The following is a 19,324-nucleotide window of genomic DNA, read 5'->3' as shown; positions in this document are numbered from 1 at the left end:
AAAATATTAAAGCCTCTCTAATGCACAGTATGAAGTGGGTCAAAAGCCTCAACTGTAATTTTACCTTAAGGGAAGTGTAGCTTTATGATTTTAAGGAACATTGCAGGGACTAAAGTTTGTTAAGGAAATGCCTTACAGATTATAGTGGGAAGCTCTTCTAATGAATTGGTGAATATTCTCTCTAATTATTTCTAATCAAAGTATGCATAGTATTTCTAACATGTTTACTCTTTTTTAAAAAATGTGTATCTACTTAGAGAGAGAGAGAGAATGAGTGGGAGAGGGGCAGAGAGAGAAGGGGACAGAGGATCCAAAGCAGGTTCTGTGTTATCAACCAGGAGTCTGACACGGGGCTCGAACCCACGAACCATGAGATCATGACCTGAGCCAAAGTCAGATGCTTAACCAACTGAGCCACCTAGGTGCCCCTAACATGTTTACTCCTAAATAGCTTGTGAACATTGTTTGCATTCTCATCTGTGTGATAGAGGAAGTCCGCGTGGAGGGTCTTCTGTGTGTAATAATGCTTAAGGGAATGTCATTTTCACACATAGGTATAAGTTTTCAATAAGCACAACCTATTCACTGGGTCTGTAGCACTTTTCAGGATCAAAGACCCAACACTGTCATTCAAACCCTCCACGGACTCCTCCCACTCTGCCAGTCTCGTCTCTCATCACCTCACCTTCTGCGGGGCAGGGTGTGAAGCAGTCACGGGGCCCTAGATGTTCCAGGGCCCCTTGTGAGACAGTGCCTGGGAACAGGTTGTCCTTCTGGCCAGAGTGCCTTCTCCACTGGAGCGCCTGCCACCCTGCCCGCCCAAGTGGTTATTTTGTCCTCACGCTGCTACAGTGCCTCTCCTCCAAGGACTGGACAGAGTGCCAAGGTCCTTCATGCCAGGGAGCCGAGCTCGGAGAAGTGCGCGGTCTATAGCAAAGTAACGTTAGAGAAGTGCCAAAGCCAGAGTTAGGAGAAAATAGGACCATCTGGATAAAGTGGAACCTACCAAACTGTTTTGTAATTCACAGATGCAAAATTAGCCAGTATTTTGCCAGGTGAGCACACTGAGTATCCGGGAAGTCACTGCTTATTCCACTGACACAAAGTGTCAGCTTAGTTATCTGAAGAAGTGATCTCATCTAATTTACTTCCAGGAAGGGCGCTAAGTACTGAGAAGAGTTGGTCGTTTTAGGAGCTGGGAACTTGGTGACTGATTTCACATGTTGGCGCTCCTTGCCACGTTTTCCATTTGATCCGGGGCTCGTGCCCTCCATGAAATACTTCATGGGGATTTAGAGATACCGCTCTCTTTTTGTTATTCTACCCCTTTGGCTCCTCCTTACCAGTGTCCTTTGCTCCTCTCCCTCACCTTCCTGACTTCCAAATTTTGGAATGTCCCCAGCATGGTCTCGTCGGATTGCCAGTTGGTTTTGTTTTGTTTTGTTTTGTTTCCTATTTAACTTACTTCCTAAGTGATCACATCCTGTCCCACAGCTTTAAATAATCGTCTGAATAATGAAGACTCTGTATTTATATCCCTTATGGCTCCAGTCCTGACTGAATCCCTCCTAAACGTCAGGCCCATTTACTCAGCCTCCACTCAGCATCTGCAGTGATGTCTCCAGGCCACTGGTGCACAGCAAGCTAAGCTTAACAGTTCCAGAACCGAGTTCCAGGCGATAGCTCCCCATCCTGCTCCTCCTTTCGTCCTTCCCGTGGCTGAGGTAAATAGCGACTGTGTTCTTGCATTTCCTCAGGTCAGAAACTCATTTCCTAGGGTCAGAACTCATTCTTGACTCAGTCTTCTGCATCCAGAAGGCAAACCGTCAGCCCATTGTGCAGAGTATATCCAGTCTCTCACTCTGGCTCATGACTATTTCTTTTTCTTTTTCTTAACTTATTATTTATTATTTTTATTTTGACTTATTTAATTGACATCCGAGTTAGCATCTAGTGCAACAATGATTTCAGGAGTAGATCCCTTAGTGCCCCTGACCCATATAGCCTGTCCCCCCTCCCACCACCCCTCCCGTAACCCTCTGCTTGTTCTCCATATTGAAGACTCTCTTATGTTTTGTCCCCCTCCCTGTTTTCCTATTATTTTTGCTTCCCTTCCCTTGTGTTCACCTGTTCTGTGTGGCTCATGGCTATTTCTACCATCCTGGTCCAAGGCCCTACTTTCTATTGTCTGGAAAATCCTAATGGCTTCCTCAACCAGTCTTCTGGCTTCCACTTACATCACGATATGTTCTGTTCTCCATGTAGCAGCCAGAATGATTCTCTTGAAACTTAAGTCACATTTGCTCAGAGCTATTCAATGGTTTCCCGCCTCACAGAATGAGATGTAGTCTTCAGCAGGCCCCCACGGGCTCTCTACTTGCCTGGGGGGTCTCTCTGACATTCCCCTTTTCTTGCATCTCTAGCAACACTAGCCTCTTCTTTTTTCCTCATTCTCCTTCCTCTGGATTTGTGCACTTTCTGTTCCCTCTGTGTGGAATTCTGTGCCCAGATATTCATATGTTGCGCCCTCTTACATCATTCCAATGTCTACTGAAATGTCCCCTCATCAGAGAGGACTTCCTCATCCGAAATATTTTAGCCCATGCCACACTCCCTTTCCCTTTATCTTGTCTTATTTGTTACTGTAGTACTTATTCTCATGGTTGATATATGCATTGCTTGTTCATGTGCTGCCTGCTTACTACCTCTCTTCTAGAATTTAAGCATTCTTATGAAAAGTGTGAATGGTGTTTTTGTTTGTTTGTTTACTGTTGTAACTTCAGCACTTAGAAGAGCATAAAGCACGTAAAGACAGTGCACACTGAATGGATGAATGAATGGAGATCTCATGTTATCGTCAGAACTCTTAGTATGTAACCTCAGTGCCTGTTCACTGGTCCCATAAATGTCCCTCCCTTCCGGGAAGAGTAAGGAGGAAAAGCACGTAACGTATATCCACACCGCAGGTGTCCCTTCCGAATCTGACCTGTAGTGTCCTGTGATGTCTACTGGACTCCCAGCTTCTCATGGTAGATGAGACGCTGTTTGTGTGACCCTGTCTCCAGGAGAGAGAGGAAAGTGAGGCTCTTCATGCTTCCTGACATTTTATCATCTCTTTGTTCTTCATAGCGGTGTCACACAGGGCCATAAAGATGCATCACGCTTGACTGATGTTTTTTAAAAAATGACACAGTTGATTCCAGACCATTGCAACAAAGCTAATATCGCACTAAAGTGAGTCAAATGAAATTTTTGGTTTCCCAGCGCATATAGAAGTTACATTTCTATGCTACACCGTAGCCCGTTAAGTGTGGAGTAGCATTATGTCTAAAAAATGCACATACCTGACCTTAAAAATACCTTATTGCTAGAGAAAAAAAAAATCCTAACTGTAAGCTAATCTGAACTTGGAGTGAGTAGTAATTACTGATCACAGATCACCGTACCAAGCATAATAATAGTGCAAGAGTTTGAAATTTTGTGCAAATTGCCCAAATGTGACGCAGAGACACAAAGTGAGCACATGGCCTTGGAAAATGGCGCCGAAGGACTTGCTCAAGGCAGGACTGCCACCACCTTTCAGTTTGTACAAAAGGCGGTATCCGTGAAATGCAACAAAACAAAGTATGCCTGTGGAATAGTCAGGGAAAGATAAAAAAAGTGGATCTAAAATATTTCTTTTCCCATAGCCCAGGAAATCCCCCATTCCTACCGTTGGCCCTTGCACACAGGCTGCGCTTGTCTATTGCAAAATAATCACAGAGTGGTCACTGTCCTCTTCACCTCATCCTGCGCCTGGGGTGTCGATTTCACTCAAAGACCCATCTCCCTTCCTCCATGAGTACCTTTCTCAAAGCCTGAGTGTAGAATAACACCAGGGGCTCTCAGGACAACTGTCCGCCATTGTCCTTGGGACTTGAGATCCCCCAATCAGTCCCTGTGCTGGGCATGGGCACACCATCTCCCACTCTCTTAAGATACGTACACATGTTTATCCTTTAAATTCTCTACTCAATAATTGACTGCCATTTCAACATCTCTCTTTCTTTCTCCATTTCACATATGTCTCAAAGACCATCATTTTTTCCCCACAAGATACTATACTTTAAACCTATAAAGAGGAAATTAAATATTTACCCCCAAATCATCAAGGCAAGTTTCTCTCATAATAGAGTCAGCGTATTATTATAAAGAACAATGTGTACTTTTTTTTCTTTCAACTCTTCAAAGATGCTGTTCTTGTTTTTTAAAATTTTTTAAGTTTATTTACTTATTTTAAGAGAGAGATAGAGAGTGAGCAGGGGAGGGGCAGAGAGAGAGGGAGAAAGAGAGACAATCCCAGGTAGGCTCTGCACTGTCCGATCAGAGCCCGATGCGGGGCTTGAATTCACGAAACGTAAGATCATGACCTGAGCCGAAAGCAAGATTCAGAGGCTTAACCAACTAAGCCACCCAGACACCCCTCAAAGATGTTGTTCTGTTGTCTTCCGCTTTCATGATTTCTGATGAGAGGTTTGTGACCTGTGACCTTCTTTCTTCCTTCCATCCTTCCTTCCTTCCTTCCTTTCTTCTTTCCCTCCTTCCTTCCTTCTTTCCTTCCTTCCTTCCTTCCTTGTGTCTCCTCCCCACTCCCCCACTGCTTTTAGGACTTTTTTCTTTGTCACTGTTTTTTTTAACGATTTGATTCTGATTTGTCTTGGAATAGTTTTCTTTATGTTTCTTTTGCTTTCGCTTCATTGTGCTTCTTAGCTCTGTAAACTAACAGTTTTAACAAATCTGGAAATGTTTCAGCTTCTATTTCTTCAAATATTTTTCCCGCCCACTTCTCTGTATCTCCAAATTACACATATGTTAGACTGTGTGATGGTATTTTACAGGTCACTGATACTCTGTTTATTTCTTTTTTCAGTCCCTTTTTAATCTATGTACTTCACTTCAGTGTTCTATTAAGTTCCATGATCTTTTCTTTTGTAGTGTCCTATTTTCTGTTAATTCCATCCAGTGTATTTTCACTTAAGATACTGTATTTTCATTGCTAGAAGTTAGGTTTGATTTTTTTTTTTTATCTTCCATTTCTTTCTTCATTGTGCTTCTACCTTTTGAACATGTGGAATATATCTAACTAGCTGTCTACAGTATCTGTCATTTCTGGGTCTGTTTCTTTTGAATGATTTTTCCCTCACCCATGTTTCGTATTTCCCTGTTTATTCTAGGCATGGCCATTTCTGAATAAATGCAAGACATGAATTTTAAGTGTCATAGATACTAGGAGTTGCCTGGGTGGCTCTGTCGGTTAAGCGTCCAACTTTGGCTCAGGTTCTTGGGTTTGAGCCCTGCATTGGGCTCTGTGCTGACAGCTCGGAGCCTGGAGCCTGCTTCGGATTCTGTGTCTCCCTGTCTGTCTGCTCTTCCCCCACTCTTGCTCTCTCTCTCTCTCTCTCTTTCTTTCTCTGTCTCTGTCTCTCAAAAATAAATAAACATTTAAAAAAATTTAAGTGTCATGGATACTAGATTTTATTGTATTCTTTAGTTTTAGTCTTTACTGTGGCATGTAGTAAGTTGCTCAGAAAAATGAGTTTTCAAGACTTGTTGTTAAGCTTTGTTAAGGTAAAATCAGGAGTGGCATTTAATTTAAGATAATATAATGCACTTCTAATTAAAACGATAACCTTTATTTTTTTAAGTTTATTATTTCTTTTTATTTTGAGAGAGAGAGAGCAGGGAAGGTCAGAGAGAGAAAAGGAGAGAGAGAATCCCAATCAGGCTCTGCATCGTCATTGTGGAGCCCTGCACGGGACTTGAACTCATGAACCGTGAGATCATGACCTGAGCCAAAACCAAGAGTCAGATGCTTAACCAACTGAGCCACCCAGGTGCTCCATAAGGCTATAACCTTTAAAGACCCTATTCAATTGTCCATGTGTTACAAGATCTCCTCACTCTTGCATGTGGGAACAGACTTCCATATCTTGTGGGAGCCCTGGGCATTATTCAGCTTATTGTTCCTTAGCTTTCTTTTTCATCTCTCATCTTCACTTCAGTAGTTGCCTCTTACACATGCTGAGATTAGTACTCAACCAAATACTCCAGGAGACCCCCATGCGGCTCTCTGAAGCATTCTTGTTCTCTCTGTGAAACTCCCTCCTCTCTTTTATTCTTGCCTGCAAATTCCAGTCTCTTTAGCTTCCCTGAACTTTGATCTCTTGTCTTTTTAATCTAGTGAGACTGTCCAGTCTGCGTGGGCTTTCTCCTCCTTGCACGTGATCTGGAAACGGCCATGGACGGAGAACGGGAGACTCTCTGGCAGAGTTCACCTCAATGATTCCTTTTCTCTTGGGAATTTTCATCCTACACTGTGAATCTTGCTCAGTTTTTTGAGTTATTTAGAGCAGGACATGGCCAGAAGTAGAAGTTCCATTCGTTAGAAGTCTGGCAGAAATTTAGTTGTGAGAAATTCTGAACCTGTACATGGGTTAGCAAAATTGCTTTTTCTTGGAATTGCTCTTTGATTTGAAGCAGTAAAGACTGTGTATGTTCTATTTCATAGCCATTGATAGTCTCTTAGAATAAATTATTTTTAGCACTCATAAATAAGTAGGGTTAAATATGCATCACACATATTTGTGAAGAAGTGATGTGCCATCCAAGTGGGTTATAACAACATGTGGAGTACTCCCGATTTCATTTGAAGTAAGATGCTTCAGGAATGTTTCAAGATGTTTCAAGAATACTGGTAGGAAACAAATCTAATTACCTGAGGTGAATATCAGGTCATTCATATTCATTCATTCACTCAATCAACAAATATTGAGGACTCAAAGATGAGTAGAACATGGTTGCTACTGTTTGTGAATACTGTAGTTTATAAGGGGAGTCAGACATACAAACCATTAACTGTAACATGGTAGGATATAGTAGGATTGGAGGGTAAGGACATTGGTGGAGGAATGTGTAAAGTGCCACAGAAATGCAGAGAAAGAGAGCTAAAAAGGGCAGGAAATTGAATCTCTTTTATGGAAGGCATCCTTTCCATCATCTATGCACTCATTCATTCATTCATTCATTCAGGTAACGTGATTAGGCACCAATAGTATGCTCTGTACTGTTAAGTCCCGACAATACAGTTCCTCCTCTAGGAGAGAAATGGCAATTCGATAAGCAATTGCAATTCAGTGCATTAGGTGGTGTGGCTGAGGTGTGCACAGGGGACCATAGAAGTGGAGAGGAGGGGCATCTCGTCTCAGAAGCAAGTGGTCAGAGAACGCCTCCAGAGGAGACCGAGCCTTGGGCAGGGGAAGGGCTTGCAAGAGAGCATCACCGTTCGGGAACTGTCAGGTACACGGGGTGGCTAGAACATGGGTGTCGAAGAGGAGCTATCAGTGGGGAGGAGGCTGGGGAGAGAGGTGGGGGCATATCTTCAAAGGCTGTATTCTCTGTTGTCAATTGGAAGGAAATGGGAAGCATCAGCAGATTGTGTGTGTGTCTACGTACACTGAGGACATAGTGACAGATTTATGTTTTAGGAAGTTCACTCCAGTGGTAAAGTGAAGGACAGAGTGGAGGGAAGTGAAATTGGAAGCAACGAAATTAATCTGAAAGCTGAGCTAATCTGGTAATCCAGGAGACAAATCATGATGAACTGCACTGAGGGAATAGTGGAGGGACTGGAGATAAGACAAGAAGCAGAGGGATTGGGGAAGTATTTAGAAGATAAAACAAAAGGACTCAGTGCCTAATTGGATATAGAGAGCGAAGAAGGGGATTGAGTCTGTGATGACTTCCAATTTTCTGACCTGTTGGACTCATCGTATTCACTAAGAGTTATGGCCCCTAAAAGGCATTGCCTACCCTGAGGAGAACTCAAAACAACCCACAGAGATGCACAAAAAAAATAGCAGAATTCCATTTATACTTTCTCTCAATATTTTTAGTTTCTATTTGTATGTGTCTTACAAAGTATATAGCAAACTAATATAGTAGTATGTGTATATACTTTATAAGTAAATGAGTATCAATATATTGTAGGGTATGCTCAAATATTTCATTATAGGGTATATGATCAAAAAGTTGGGAGACATCTTAGTGAACGATCACAAAAGTAACAATATTTGGTAGTTATGGGGAATTTGAGATGCCTATAGAACATCCAGGCAGTAATTTCTCATGGGCAAAAAGAGTCTAAATCAGACAAGAGTGTCCAGTAGAACTTTCTGTGATCATGCAAAATGTTCTAAAGATGTGCTGTCCAGTAGGGAGGCCAGTAGCCACGTATGGCTATTGAGTACCTGAAATATGGCTAGAGCAGCTGAGGAACTGAAATTTTTAACTTTGTTTAAATTTAATTTATTTATGTTTAAATAGCCATGTGTAGCTAATGGCTACCATGGTGGGAAGCACTGATCTAAAACTTTGAAGGAGACCTGGGCCCTCATTAATTGAGTGCTTTCACTGGCTAAGCATTTTACCTACATTTTTAAGCAATTTAATGATCCCATCTACCCTCTGCGGTAGACAGAATTATAAAAGAAAAGAATAAATTCTTCCTTACTCTATCCTTCTGATGGTTAAAGTTCATATTGTGTGGAAGAACATACTTGCTCTGAAATCTGTATGTGTGCTTTCTAAATATTCTCTATTGGTAGAGATTTATGCATCTTTCACTGACAATTTCATATTATCCTTTCAGGTGGTTTGCTCTGTTACAGATTCAAGTATGTATTATTTTAATACTTTACAAATATGACTGTAGTCTTCTGGACCCATTACCAAAACAGGTAAGTGTTTTTGGAATTTTGAATACCATGGCTTTCAAATTTGGTATAAATTCTAACCCCTTAGTTTTAATTACTAGAGGTGAGCTGCTAATTTCCTCACCTAGACTTGATCTTAACAGGGTCTTACATGAAACCAGACTGAGAAGATAGCCCCTTAATTCCCTTACTTCTGGGTCTAATGTATGTGCCACAGTGTCACAAGACGGGGACCAAATAGCAGTGTTTCCACCATTTATAGTGTTAAGGAGCTCCTCAGTGAATTTACCAATTTTGACCCTGTTCCCTATGCTAAATAGACATGGCCTTGATGTTGGGCTTGTTTCCCTAGAGAGGCACATCTGTGAGTCCAAAAGTGACCCGTCAGTTTTGGAGGCAAGTCATAGCCCTTGGTCCATTTGGGAAGCAATACCATAGCAGAAAGCAGCAAAGACAGTGAGCAACAGTAAAGACAGTAAACAGAAGTGAAAAGACCATGACCTTATTCCTTCCTCTGACCATTCAAAATTCTAGTCATTTAACTCCTCTGTGTTTCTACAGGCCTGTTCTCCTAGACCAGTGGCTTTCAAACTGGGGCAAGCATCAGAATGACCTGGGGAGGTGGGGGGCATTTTAGAACACAGAATACTGGGCCCCACCCCTAGATCTAGGATATCTAGGGAGGGGCTCAGTAATTTGCATTTGTAACCAATTTCCAGTGGTGCTAATGCTGCTGATCTGGATAACACACTTTGAGGACCACTGTCCTAGGTGATAAGGGAAAGTTCAATTAATTTCAAATGTTTGGAAGTCATTTTGAAGATTCTGGATAAAAGGTGCTGTTTCAACTGAGGATGAAGCTCAGAAATCAAGCATTGCAATTTCAGGGCTATTCACATGGCATATTGTGCTTTGATTTACTCTTGATATAATAAGGCTAATGTATGGAGGGATAAATAAAACTCTTGGGTGACATTTCAATAGAAATTATGTAAGTGCCTAAGTGACACAGACAATGTTGTATTACTCATAAATATGCACATTTCGGCACTTTCCCCTGATTTCTTTTGCACTTCTATTTTGAGTACGAGTAACTACCAGGATGAAAAGCCCTCAAAATCCTACCATGGAAGGGAAATCAAAAAAACTGTCACAAAGATTCTTAGCACGTATGGTTTCATTGTCAAAATGAAGATCAGGGCCAGGCATATACTCCCCAAATGCTAGTTCCTGATCCACTGAGTTAGATGTCACAGTTTTGCCCAGGACTGATTCCCCCTCCAAATATTTTACCACCAGTGAGAGGACATGAGAATCCTTATCAGATTAGAAGGAGGAAGTTTGTCCAAACCCCGTAACACCTAAGCCTAGAGGTCTGTAATTTTGACCAGTTCCTTAGGCAAGATTTTGCCCAGTCCTTTTTCCTAGCTAAGAATTCCATTAGTTATATTTATCATACTATTCTACACACATCCTATTTCTGTTTTGACACTACTAAGAACATTTTTGGGAGAAATATCTCAAAAAAAGAAATGTTATCTCAGTTTAGAAAAAGTATATGTCTAAGTGAATTCTCATGATCTCAAGTGGCATTTCACGTCGCAATTCTCATTCTAAAAAGAGATCGATTAAAATTATTTAATTATTGGACTTATTTTAATAAATTGCAAAATGAGGTGATCAAAAAAATGCAGGAAATGGCCTTCACAGTACCAGGCTCTTGTAGAGATGAGAGGGGATGGGTTGCCAGGGCATGTTCTGAACACTCTTTTGTCAAGTACAAGGGCATCGCTGGGCTTGGAAATCAGCTTCCCCAAAGAAATATACTTGTCGTAGTAGCAAATATCAAATGCTAGAATCCCCAATTTTAATTTTTCAAAAGCCCTGTGCTTTATTTTACCTCAAAGAGTCTTAGAAAATTAATTTCAGCTCTCACTGAGAAGCAAACAATGAGCTTTACAAGATCTGTGACCGGGGAGCAGTGTCCAGATACTGACAATGAGAGCTATTCGTTTGGGGCATTTATAAGACCAACTTCAATTGTCTTGCTAAAACAAGCACATTTTTGCTAACACTGTGGAGTTTTTCTCATTCGGTTGGTTGGCTTTGTTCCATTTTGCCTTTTGGGGGGTCACGGATCCTTAAATAATCTCACAAAACCTATGGATCCCTTTCTAGAAAAGAACATAACTTTCCATACACACAAATTTGTCGTTGCATCTTCAAGGAGTCCCTGGTAACCCTGCAACTCATCCTCTTAACTCCCCTAAGAACGTCCTTATTAAGAAGCCCATTCTGTGCCTTGTTGTGTTCAAACTTAACCATAGACTGAGGATTTAAATTGAACTGATTACCATTTCCTTGCTCTTCACTATCCCTCAGCCCTCAAGGCTGATAAAACAGGTTGCAAATGTTCTGTTCCTTGAATGGAAGGCTAAAACATGATGCCTGACATTTTGAAACGCATCAAGCAAATACTTCCACTCTTTCAAATCTAGACTCTGTACCTTTTAGAGGTCATCACCATTGAATAAACCTTTGGTCTAATACTGTTGGCTTATGTCTCTTGATGTCTGTATTTCTTCTCCATTTCTGCTTTTAGAGTTCTCTCCATTTGCTAGGTGTCCAACAGCCAGAAGGACAATGCCACATTGAATTTAAACAAAGAAAATGACATCGGTTGGGCCTAAGGAGGGCCAGGGCCTTCTGGAAGAGTGATTGCCCCCATCCACTAGCCTGGAAGCATCTAGACCTGAGCTCTACTGCTTAACTTTGTTTTAGGATTTAATTCAAGAGAATGTCGAAATGGTAGGTGTGTTTGGTAACGTAAGAGTAGACCCAGAATCAGACATCACTCTCACTGATACAGAGACCTGAAAAGTGGTTTATAGAAAATGTTTAAATGATTCAAACAAAAGAGGCACTTCTTAAGAAGTTGTAGTTTGGTTTCATGCATAACTGTATTAAAGCTGTAAATAGACATAATGCCATTTGAATGAAAATCTGAGTAAATTGTGAAGGCAACATGCTTAAATTTCTATTTTGAAAAAGGCTAAAAGTCTTCGACTCTAAAAAAAATGTTGAACGATAATTTCTGGAAATTTTCTACTTTTCTTATATGATCCTTAAGTGGCAATTGGAATTCTTAAGCTATAGTAATATAATTCTTTATGGGAAACAAGCTTTCTAAGACCTGGAGCATGTCTTACACTCATTCTGTGCTCAGCTACACCTAGGGCAGCACTCTCTATAAGGTTTATTCAGTAAAGGTGTGCTGACTGATATATTGATTTGTATTTTAATGAAGGTGAAAGCACTCTTTTGATCGAAGGTGTTGGTAATTATGGGTTAGGACGTAATATTTTTGTTAATGTATAGAAACACAAAGAAAATGATGTCAAGGCCAGGAACAGCATCTGAACCGATTACTTAGGACTTCTATCTGAAATGTGTACTATGAAATCCTGAAAAGAAATCCTGTGATGCCCACAGGAAATGTATGATGCTAGTAATAGAGCGATCGGTGATGTCATGATGTGACTTCTATTCAGTAAAATGCTGCTTGCCTCCTTTATTTCACAATAAATAAGCTTTGAGTGCATGTCGTCCTCTGGATTATTTGCTCCCCTGTGCTAGAACTACCCTGCGGAGTTGATAATGACTGCTTACTCATCTATTTCCTACCAATGAGCGGATGACTCCCTAGGAGAAAATTAAGTACTCTGGAGTGCATTAACTCTTCCAGACTAATCCAGCGATTCTGAAGCTTAGCTCCTGGCTCGCAGCTTAGCTTAAGCAGGTTGGGGGTCCGGAGACAGGAAGGGCTGACGGAAGCAGTGTAGAAGTCCACAGCAGACCTGAGCCTTGCAGATCAAACGTGGCAGGCTCTGCTAAAAATGGCGGGAGTGTTCTTAGGGCACGCTGGGCCTCCTGAACAGCTGAGGCCCACAGTGAAACACTGTATTTGCCTATAATGTACACTTCAGCTGAATTTGTAGCCACTCTCCATATTCTTGCTGGGTAAGGATGAATGTTAGCTGACAAGCTTATGCGCTTTAAAAAAGGATGTAGACTCAGGAGATCTGTTGACCATAAAAATGATAAAAATAAAATAATGGTAAAAGAAATATGCTTGGAGGTCCCGTATCTTTTTATTTCCCTAGGCTGGGACTCTATATTATAGATCTAAATCACTGCTCTCTCCAGGGTAGAGTTTAAAGTAGCTGGCTCTCCCTTTCAGCGGGGTGTATTCAGAACTCAGTATTGCCCTCTTCCGGTAGGTCGGGCGTTCAGCTGTGGCAGTGGCTACATCAGCTTTAGTGAGAACATAGCCTCCGTGTTGTCAGCCATTGTCCAAATTTGTTTCTTTTAGGCCTCAACCAACCAACCAAACCTTTTGTAATTGACCAAGAGTCTATGTATATTCTTACCTCAGCCTATTTCTGCCTCCACACAAAGAACACGGCCGAGTGTACTGCTCAAAACATTGGGAAAACTTCCCCTCACCGCTGTCTTTTAGGGGCATCCCTGAAGGTGGCTGAGTGGGGTAGAAGTCAGTTCGTTCCATCGTATCAAGCCGATCTATATGTCATCCAAGCCTGTGATTTGTTTCTCTTCTGTCAGCTAGTCATGCCCAATGGGCCAAGGGTGTGAATCGAGAGAGATACATCGGCAAAACAGAGGTAAGTGAAGGAGTGTTATGTAATTGACTTCTGGTCCTGTTCCAACCTGATCCCAAATGTATCCTAGCCATTGTATAATGGGTTGCTGCCAAGCCCACCTGATATTTTACTTCATAAATAGAACAGTACTCAGCTCATCATGGGAAGTCTGGTCGAGTATTCATTCGGCACGTTCAGGCATCAGAGACTGAGCGGTATGTTGGGAGCTGCTTTTCAAATGACAAATGGTTTTCACCTGCAGAAGGCATGCTCATGCTCTGGAATCCTAAAGATCTATCCATCTATCTATTGGCCCATCACCACTGGGAGTGGTAGTGCTTGAAGTGGAATCAGAGCTTGAAGATGCTCGCGGGGAGCTGACAGGGGAGGCGAGAGTAATCTTTGCTTGCAGTTGATGAACTTGAAGGCATGTCCTTGTAGGGTGGCCTTGTATGGAGGCACAAGATGGCAGAGTCCTTGTTGTTTGGATAGAAGTCCAGAAAGGACTCCGGTGTCAAGTGCTTGTCGAGATCCGGGTTGATGTTGAACTTGTAGCCCAATCTTAGGAGGCAGGTTGTCAAAGTTGTAGTGGGTCTTGTAGTTTTTCTACTTGAAGCCTGTGTAAACGCAGTTGAAGAATAGACTTGCGGGGTGCCTGGGTGGCTCAGCAGGTTAAGCGTCCGACTCTTGGTTGCGGCTCAGGTCATGATCTCACAGTTCGTGAGTTCTGGCCCCACATCGGACTCCATGCTGACGGCATGGAGCCTGCCTGGAATTCTCTCTCTCTCTTTGTCCCTACCCTGCTCTCTCTGTCTCTCAAAATAAATAAACTTAAAAAGGAAAAAAGAAGAGAAGAGAAAAGAAAAGAAAAGAAAAGAAAAGAAAAGAAAAGAAAAGAGAGAAGAATAGACTTGCTGTTGCACAAGCAGTATGCTAAAGAAGGCACAGGAGGAAAGAGACAGAGACACATACATAACACAGAAGGGGTTTTCCTATGAAGGGGAGAAAAGGGAGAGTGGTGCTTGGAAGGGGACATGAAAGGACTTCCTTCCTCCCTCCTTCTCTCCCTTACTTCCTTCCTCCCTCCATCCCTCCTTCCTACTTTCTTCCCTTCCTCCTTCCCTTTGTTCCCTTCCCTCTCTTTTTCTCTCTCTCTCCCTCCCTTTCTTTTATGCAGGGAAGACACTAGCATGTTCCAGTGCTTATGGGAAGAAGCCTGTAGAGAGAGATACATTGAAATAAGAGACAATAGAGAAGATAGTTTTTCATGCAAAACCTCGCAGATGGGAGGTATTGGGATAGAGAGCCTATGCACAGGAATTAGCTGTAGACTGGAGGCAGGAAGGTCACATATTCCACCCTTAAAGAAGCAAAGAGGAAGGACTCAGGTAAGGGCAGTAGCAGGAAACTGAGCAAATTCTCATTTGACAGATTTTATTTTCCGTGTCAAGTGGAAGGTGAGTTATTTCCTGGGAGTGAGGGAATGGAGAAGTGGGGGCAGCGGGGAGGGGAGGGGAAATATTTTCATGATGAAATACCATGGCAGTTTTGTGGTATGAGCTCTGAAGGAACTTCTAGCAGCCTGCAGGACAGCTGGAAGGACAGGATTGATGCAATCGGGATCTTGATCATTGGACGAATGTGTGCAAGAGAGGTTAAGTGCGGTTGAGGGTAACCTAAGAGTACCAGGCAGAGAGGGAAGGAAGAAGAGGCAGAAAAAGGCTGAAAAGAAGAAACAGTCACGGGGCGCCTGGGTGGCTCAGTCGATTCGGCGTCCGGCTTCAGCTCAGGTCACGATCTCGCGGTCCGTGGGTTGGAGCCCCACATCGGGCTCTGTGCTGACAGCTCGGAGCCTGGAGCCTGCTTCAGATTCTGTGTCTCCCTCTCTCTCTCTCTCTCTCTGCCCCTCCTCAGCTTGCACTCTGTGTGTGTGTGTGTGTGTGTGTGTGTGTCTCAAAAGTAAATAAACATTAAAAAAAGTTAAAAAATAACAACAAAAAAGAAACAGTCAGGAAACTGGGCTCCATGTGGAGTTGAAGAATAAAAGTAGTGGGAACAAATAGTGAGAAACCCAGCCAAGGGCTGTGGTCACAGGACAGACCGTCTTGATGGCAAGTTTCAGAGGACAAGCAGTTGGGGCGGGATGAGAACGTCCGAGGGGAGGCGTGTGAGGGGAGGCTGGCCGGGCACTTAGGTGAAGAGAATGAAATTCAGACTGTGGTTGTGATCGTGTCTTAATACAGACGTGCAGAACATCCTCCTGGAGGCAGCTGTTGTAGCACGTGTGGTAACGGGAGTTAACCCTCCCTCTCCTTGTTCCGAGGACAGAAATGGGCGCAGATTATGACTCCAGTTTCCCTTGGCAGCCTGCGAGCAGAAGTGAGCGTGCGTGTGTTTACTGACAGGCTAGCAGAACTCGGTGGTGGTGCCCCCCGGAAACTTGTAACTGAAGCAGGAAATGGGGGGGGGGGGGGGGGAGGGCCATTAACACTTAAATTGAGAAGTCACCTGCTGAAACCCAAGTGTCCACATGTAGTCGGAGATCACACTCCTCAGGCTTACAAGTCACTGTGAGATTTCAGTGTGACAAAAAGGAAGCGTCTTCGTCCATCTAGGCTGCTGTAACAAAATGCCAAGAGACTGGGTGGCTTAGAAACCACAGACATTTATTTCTCACCGTTCAGGAGTCTGGGAAGTCCGGGATGAAGGCCCCGGCATGGTGGCATTCGGGGAGGGCCCTCTAGCAGGTGCATAGCCAGTCCCTTCTAGCTGCGTCCACACACGGTGGAGGGGATAGAGTCAGTGATATTGGGATGGTAATGTAACCAGGTGGATGGTAGCTACCCTTGTGGGGAGCACGGCATAATGTATATGTCAAATCACTGCGTTGTACATCTGAAACGAATGCGATGTCGTATGTCAATTACACTCAAAAGGAAGGAAAAAAAAAACCCTCCCCACAAATGCTCCTCTGGGTTCCATGCCTCTTGGTAGAGCAGGCTGGGAGCTGGCGGTCGTCTCTGAGTATCCCCATGAGAGTGGACCATTGCACCCGGCTTTTATCAGCACAGTATCTTTTGTTTTAGAAAAGGCTTTAGAATAGACGTTCCCAGGGACCACTGGGTGGCTCAATTGGTGAAACATCCAACTCTTGATTTGGGCTCAGGTCATGATCTCATGATCGTGAGACCGAGCCTTGCATTGGGCTCTGTCTGCGCTGGGCATGGGGCCTGCTTTAGATTCTCCGTCTCCCCCTCTCTCTCTTCCCCTCCCCACTCATACACTGTCTCTCAAAAAAAAAAAAAAAATAGAATAAATATCCCCGTGATCTGGTTTTGGGTAATTAAAGTAAACTTTAATTAGAGTTTTGTTGTTAGCTTTATAATCTCATTTTTTGCTAGTTTAATAAATGGCTAGAGGTTGTTGCTGACACGGGTACAACTGGTTTTAACTACCTATTTTCTTAACAAAATACCTGTTACTTTCTAGAAACCAACAATCTGACCTTTGTCACCTGAGCAGTTACTATATGGCACTCACTCGGCCAAGCACGTCTCACCCATCCATTTACTTTGGTCTCATAAACACATTCAGTCCCATGTGTTCACTTTGTTTCTATTATTATCCCTATTTTACAAGTGAGAGAAATGGAGCTTGGAGAGACTGGGTGAGATCACACAACTGCTAAGTGGCAGAGGCGGGATTTGAACCCAGGGCGTCTGGCTGCAGAACATGTCCTCCTAACATCAGCCAGCACTGTATCCTTCCAAAAAAGACAATGTTACCCACAGGTGACAGCACCTTTGACCTTGGTGTCATCAGAATCCACACTCTGGGTTCTCTCTTACCTCTTAGGTAAAATGTGGCTAATTTGTGGTGTAGCCTACTTTACAAATAGAGGAGGAGAAGGACTCCTCGTGGTGCCAGTTTCCTTCCTTCTCAGCTTCCTTCTCCACCCCGCCCCAACCCTCATGAGAACCTTGCAAGTGACTGGCCTAGAGTTAGACCCCACAGATGGGGCAGGGGGCCGTTCACTGTTTTAAGAAAAACGTCCGAAAATATGCATCTTTTAGTAATGGAATATATATGTAAATGTCGAAAAAAAATGTCATAAATTCTCCTAATATATCATGTATCATCAATTAACAGCAATCGACTCTTTTTTTGAGCATAGTCCTACCTCCTTCCCTGATAAAAATAGTCCTGGTCATTAGGGACGCAAGAGGCCAGAGGGTAAGGAAGATATATGGATTTTCTCTTCTGGTACAGACAGAAACTAACTAAATACCAAAGAGTCTTAGTTTAAGCTTTGCCTTCAGGTGACTTGGAACTTTGGGAAGAATTCTGTAAAAGTGACTTGAAGGAAGGGGTGTGGTCTTTGCTTCACAATGCATATAAACCCTCTGATTTTCATTGTGGTTGTTGCGGAAAATAAACGTGTAGAGAACATAATTTGAGATTTCAGCCGAACATCTGGTTTTAGCGCTTAAGAAGCTAAAATCCAAGCTGGAGAATATTATGTGCCCTTGTAGGATGTTGGGTGCCTGGTGAGCACAACCCCCCAGGCGAGAGGGTTTAAGGGAGTGATTCTCTGAAGACAGAAAAAATGGAACAAATAAGGAAATTTCCAACTCCTTTGGGCAGCAAAACTTTTCATGCCTCAACACATTGATTTGTAGATCTCCCAATAAAAAAGCAGATAAAAGCTGACAAACCCAACTCGGCATTAATCGGCCTTATCTCATTGTTTGTACGACCGCCGCAGAGCCCCCGGGATCAGAACAGCACGTTTTGAAAAATGCTGGACTAGACAAGCTCTGTGTGGCAGAGACATTTCAAGCCTGCTGAATGTCGGGCGCTTCCGCACATTTCCCAGGGCCCCCGGACAGTTAAGCAGGGTCATGTGACCAATTGGGGCCAATTATCTGTAAGTAGAAATGGTGAGTGTCAATTCCAAGTCGAAACACGGGCGGCCCTAGAGATATAAATGGCCTTTCTTTCCGCCTTCACTGATGTTGTGATGGGGGAAGCTAGCAGCAAAAAGGGAGAGAGCCTCTATCAGCCTGGGTCCCTGACTCTCGATGAGGAGGAAAAATCCTTTCCCCGAATTTGCACTAGGCATACAGTGCGAGCAGTTAACGCTGATGCTTGCCGCCACAGCATAAACGGGTCTTCCCGAACACTCTTGAGAAATCTGGCTGCGGTTCTTTTTCATGCCTGTAGTCCTCTTTTCTCCAATCTAAAAAAGAAACGAGGGGGGCCTGGGTGGCTCAGTCGGTTAAGCCTCTGATTCTGGAATTCGGCTCAGGCCATGAAAGCGAGCCCCGCGTCAGGCTGCACGCTGAATGTGGAGCCTGCTTAAGATTCTCCCTCCCTCTGCCTCTCTCTCTCTCTCTCACTCAAAACAAAAAACAGAAAACAAAACAAAACAAAAGTTAAAAAAAATAAATAAAGAGAAATGAAATACGGGTAAATGCTGCAACATGGATGAGTCTTGAAAACATGCTGAGTGAAGACGCCAGATAGAAAGGACCACATGTTGTATGATTCCATTTATATGAAATATCCAGAAAGGCAAATCTGCAAAGAGAGAAAGCAGATTAGTGATCGCCTAGGGCTCGGGGTGGGGGTGGGGGCAGGGGGGAGAGATGATTGAACAAGTGACAGCTTAAGGGACATAGGGCTACTTTTATAAAATGTTTTCAATTGATTGTGGTGATGGTTTGTGCATCTCAGTGAATATCCGAAAAGCCATTGAATCTTACATTGAAATGGGTGAGTTACATGGTAAAGCAATTATATCTCAATAAAACTGTGAAAAAAAGTCTACTGGAAAGAATATGCAATGTGGTAAGTGTGACTCTTAGAACACAAGGCAGCTGTGCAAAAAACACTACTTATTAAATACTCCAT

General features: G+C 43.0%; 1 protein-coding gene across 1 annotated transcript in view; it reads left to right on the top strand.

Annotated features, from left to right (window-relative positions):
* The window catches only part of LOC115514021 (24-hydroxycholesterol 7-alpha-hydroxylase), a 94,217-nt gene extending 81,866 nt beyond the window's left edge, over positions 1-12,351 (top strand). The window contains exons 11-12 of the mRNA XM_030315644.1: positions 8,687-8,774; positions 11,353-12,351. Of these exons, the coding sequence (XP_030171504.1) occupies positions 8,687-8,774; positions 11,353-11,424 (160 nt within the window). The 3' untranslated portion in view covers positions 11,425-12,351. The remainder of the gene's footprint in view (positions 1-8,686; positions 8,775-11,352) is intronic.
* Positions 12,352-19,324: the final 6,973 nt, after the last annotated feature.

Source organism: Lynx canadensis, chromosome B2 (genome assembly GCF_007474595.2).
Source record: "Lynx canadensis isolate LIC74 chromosome B2, mLynCan4.pri.v2, whole genome shotgun sequence".
NCBI classification, from domain to species: Eukaryota; Metazoa; Chordata; class Mammalia; order Carnivora; family Felidae; genus Lynx; species Lynx canadensis.
The sequence above is the reverse complement of the archived record's forward strand: the minus strand, read 5'-3'. Positions and strand labels throughout refer to the sequence as shown.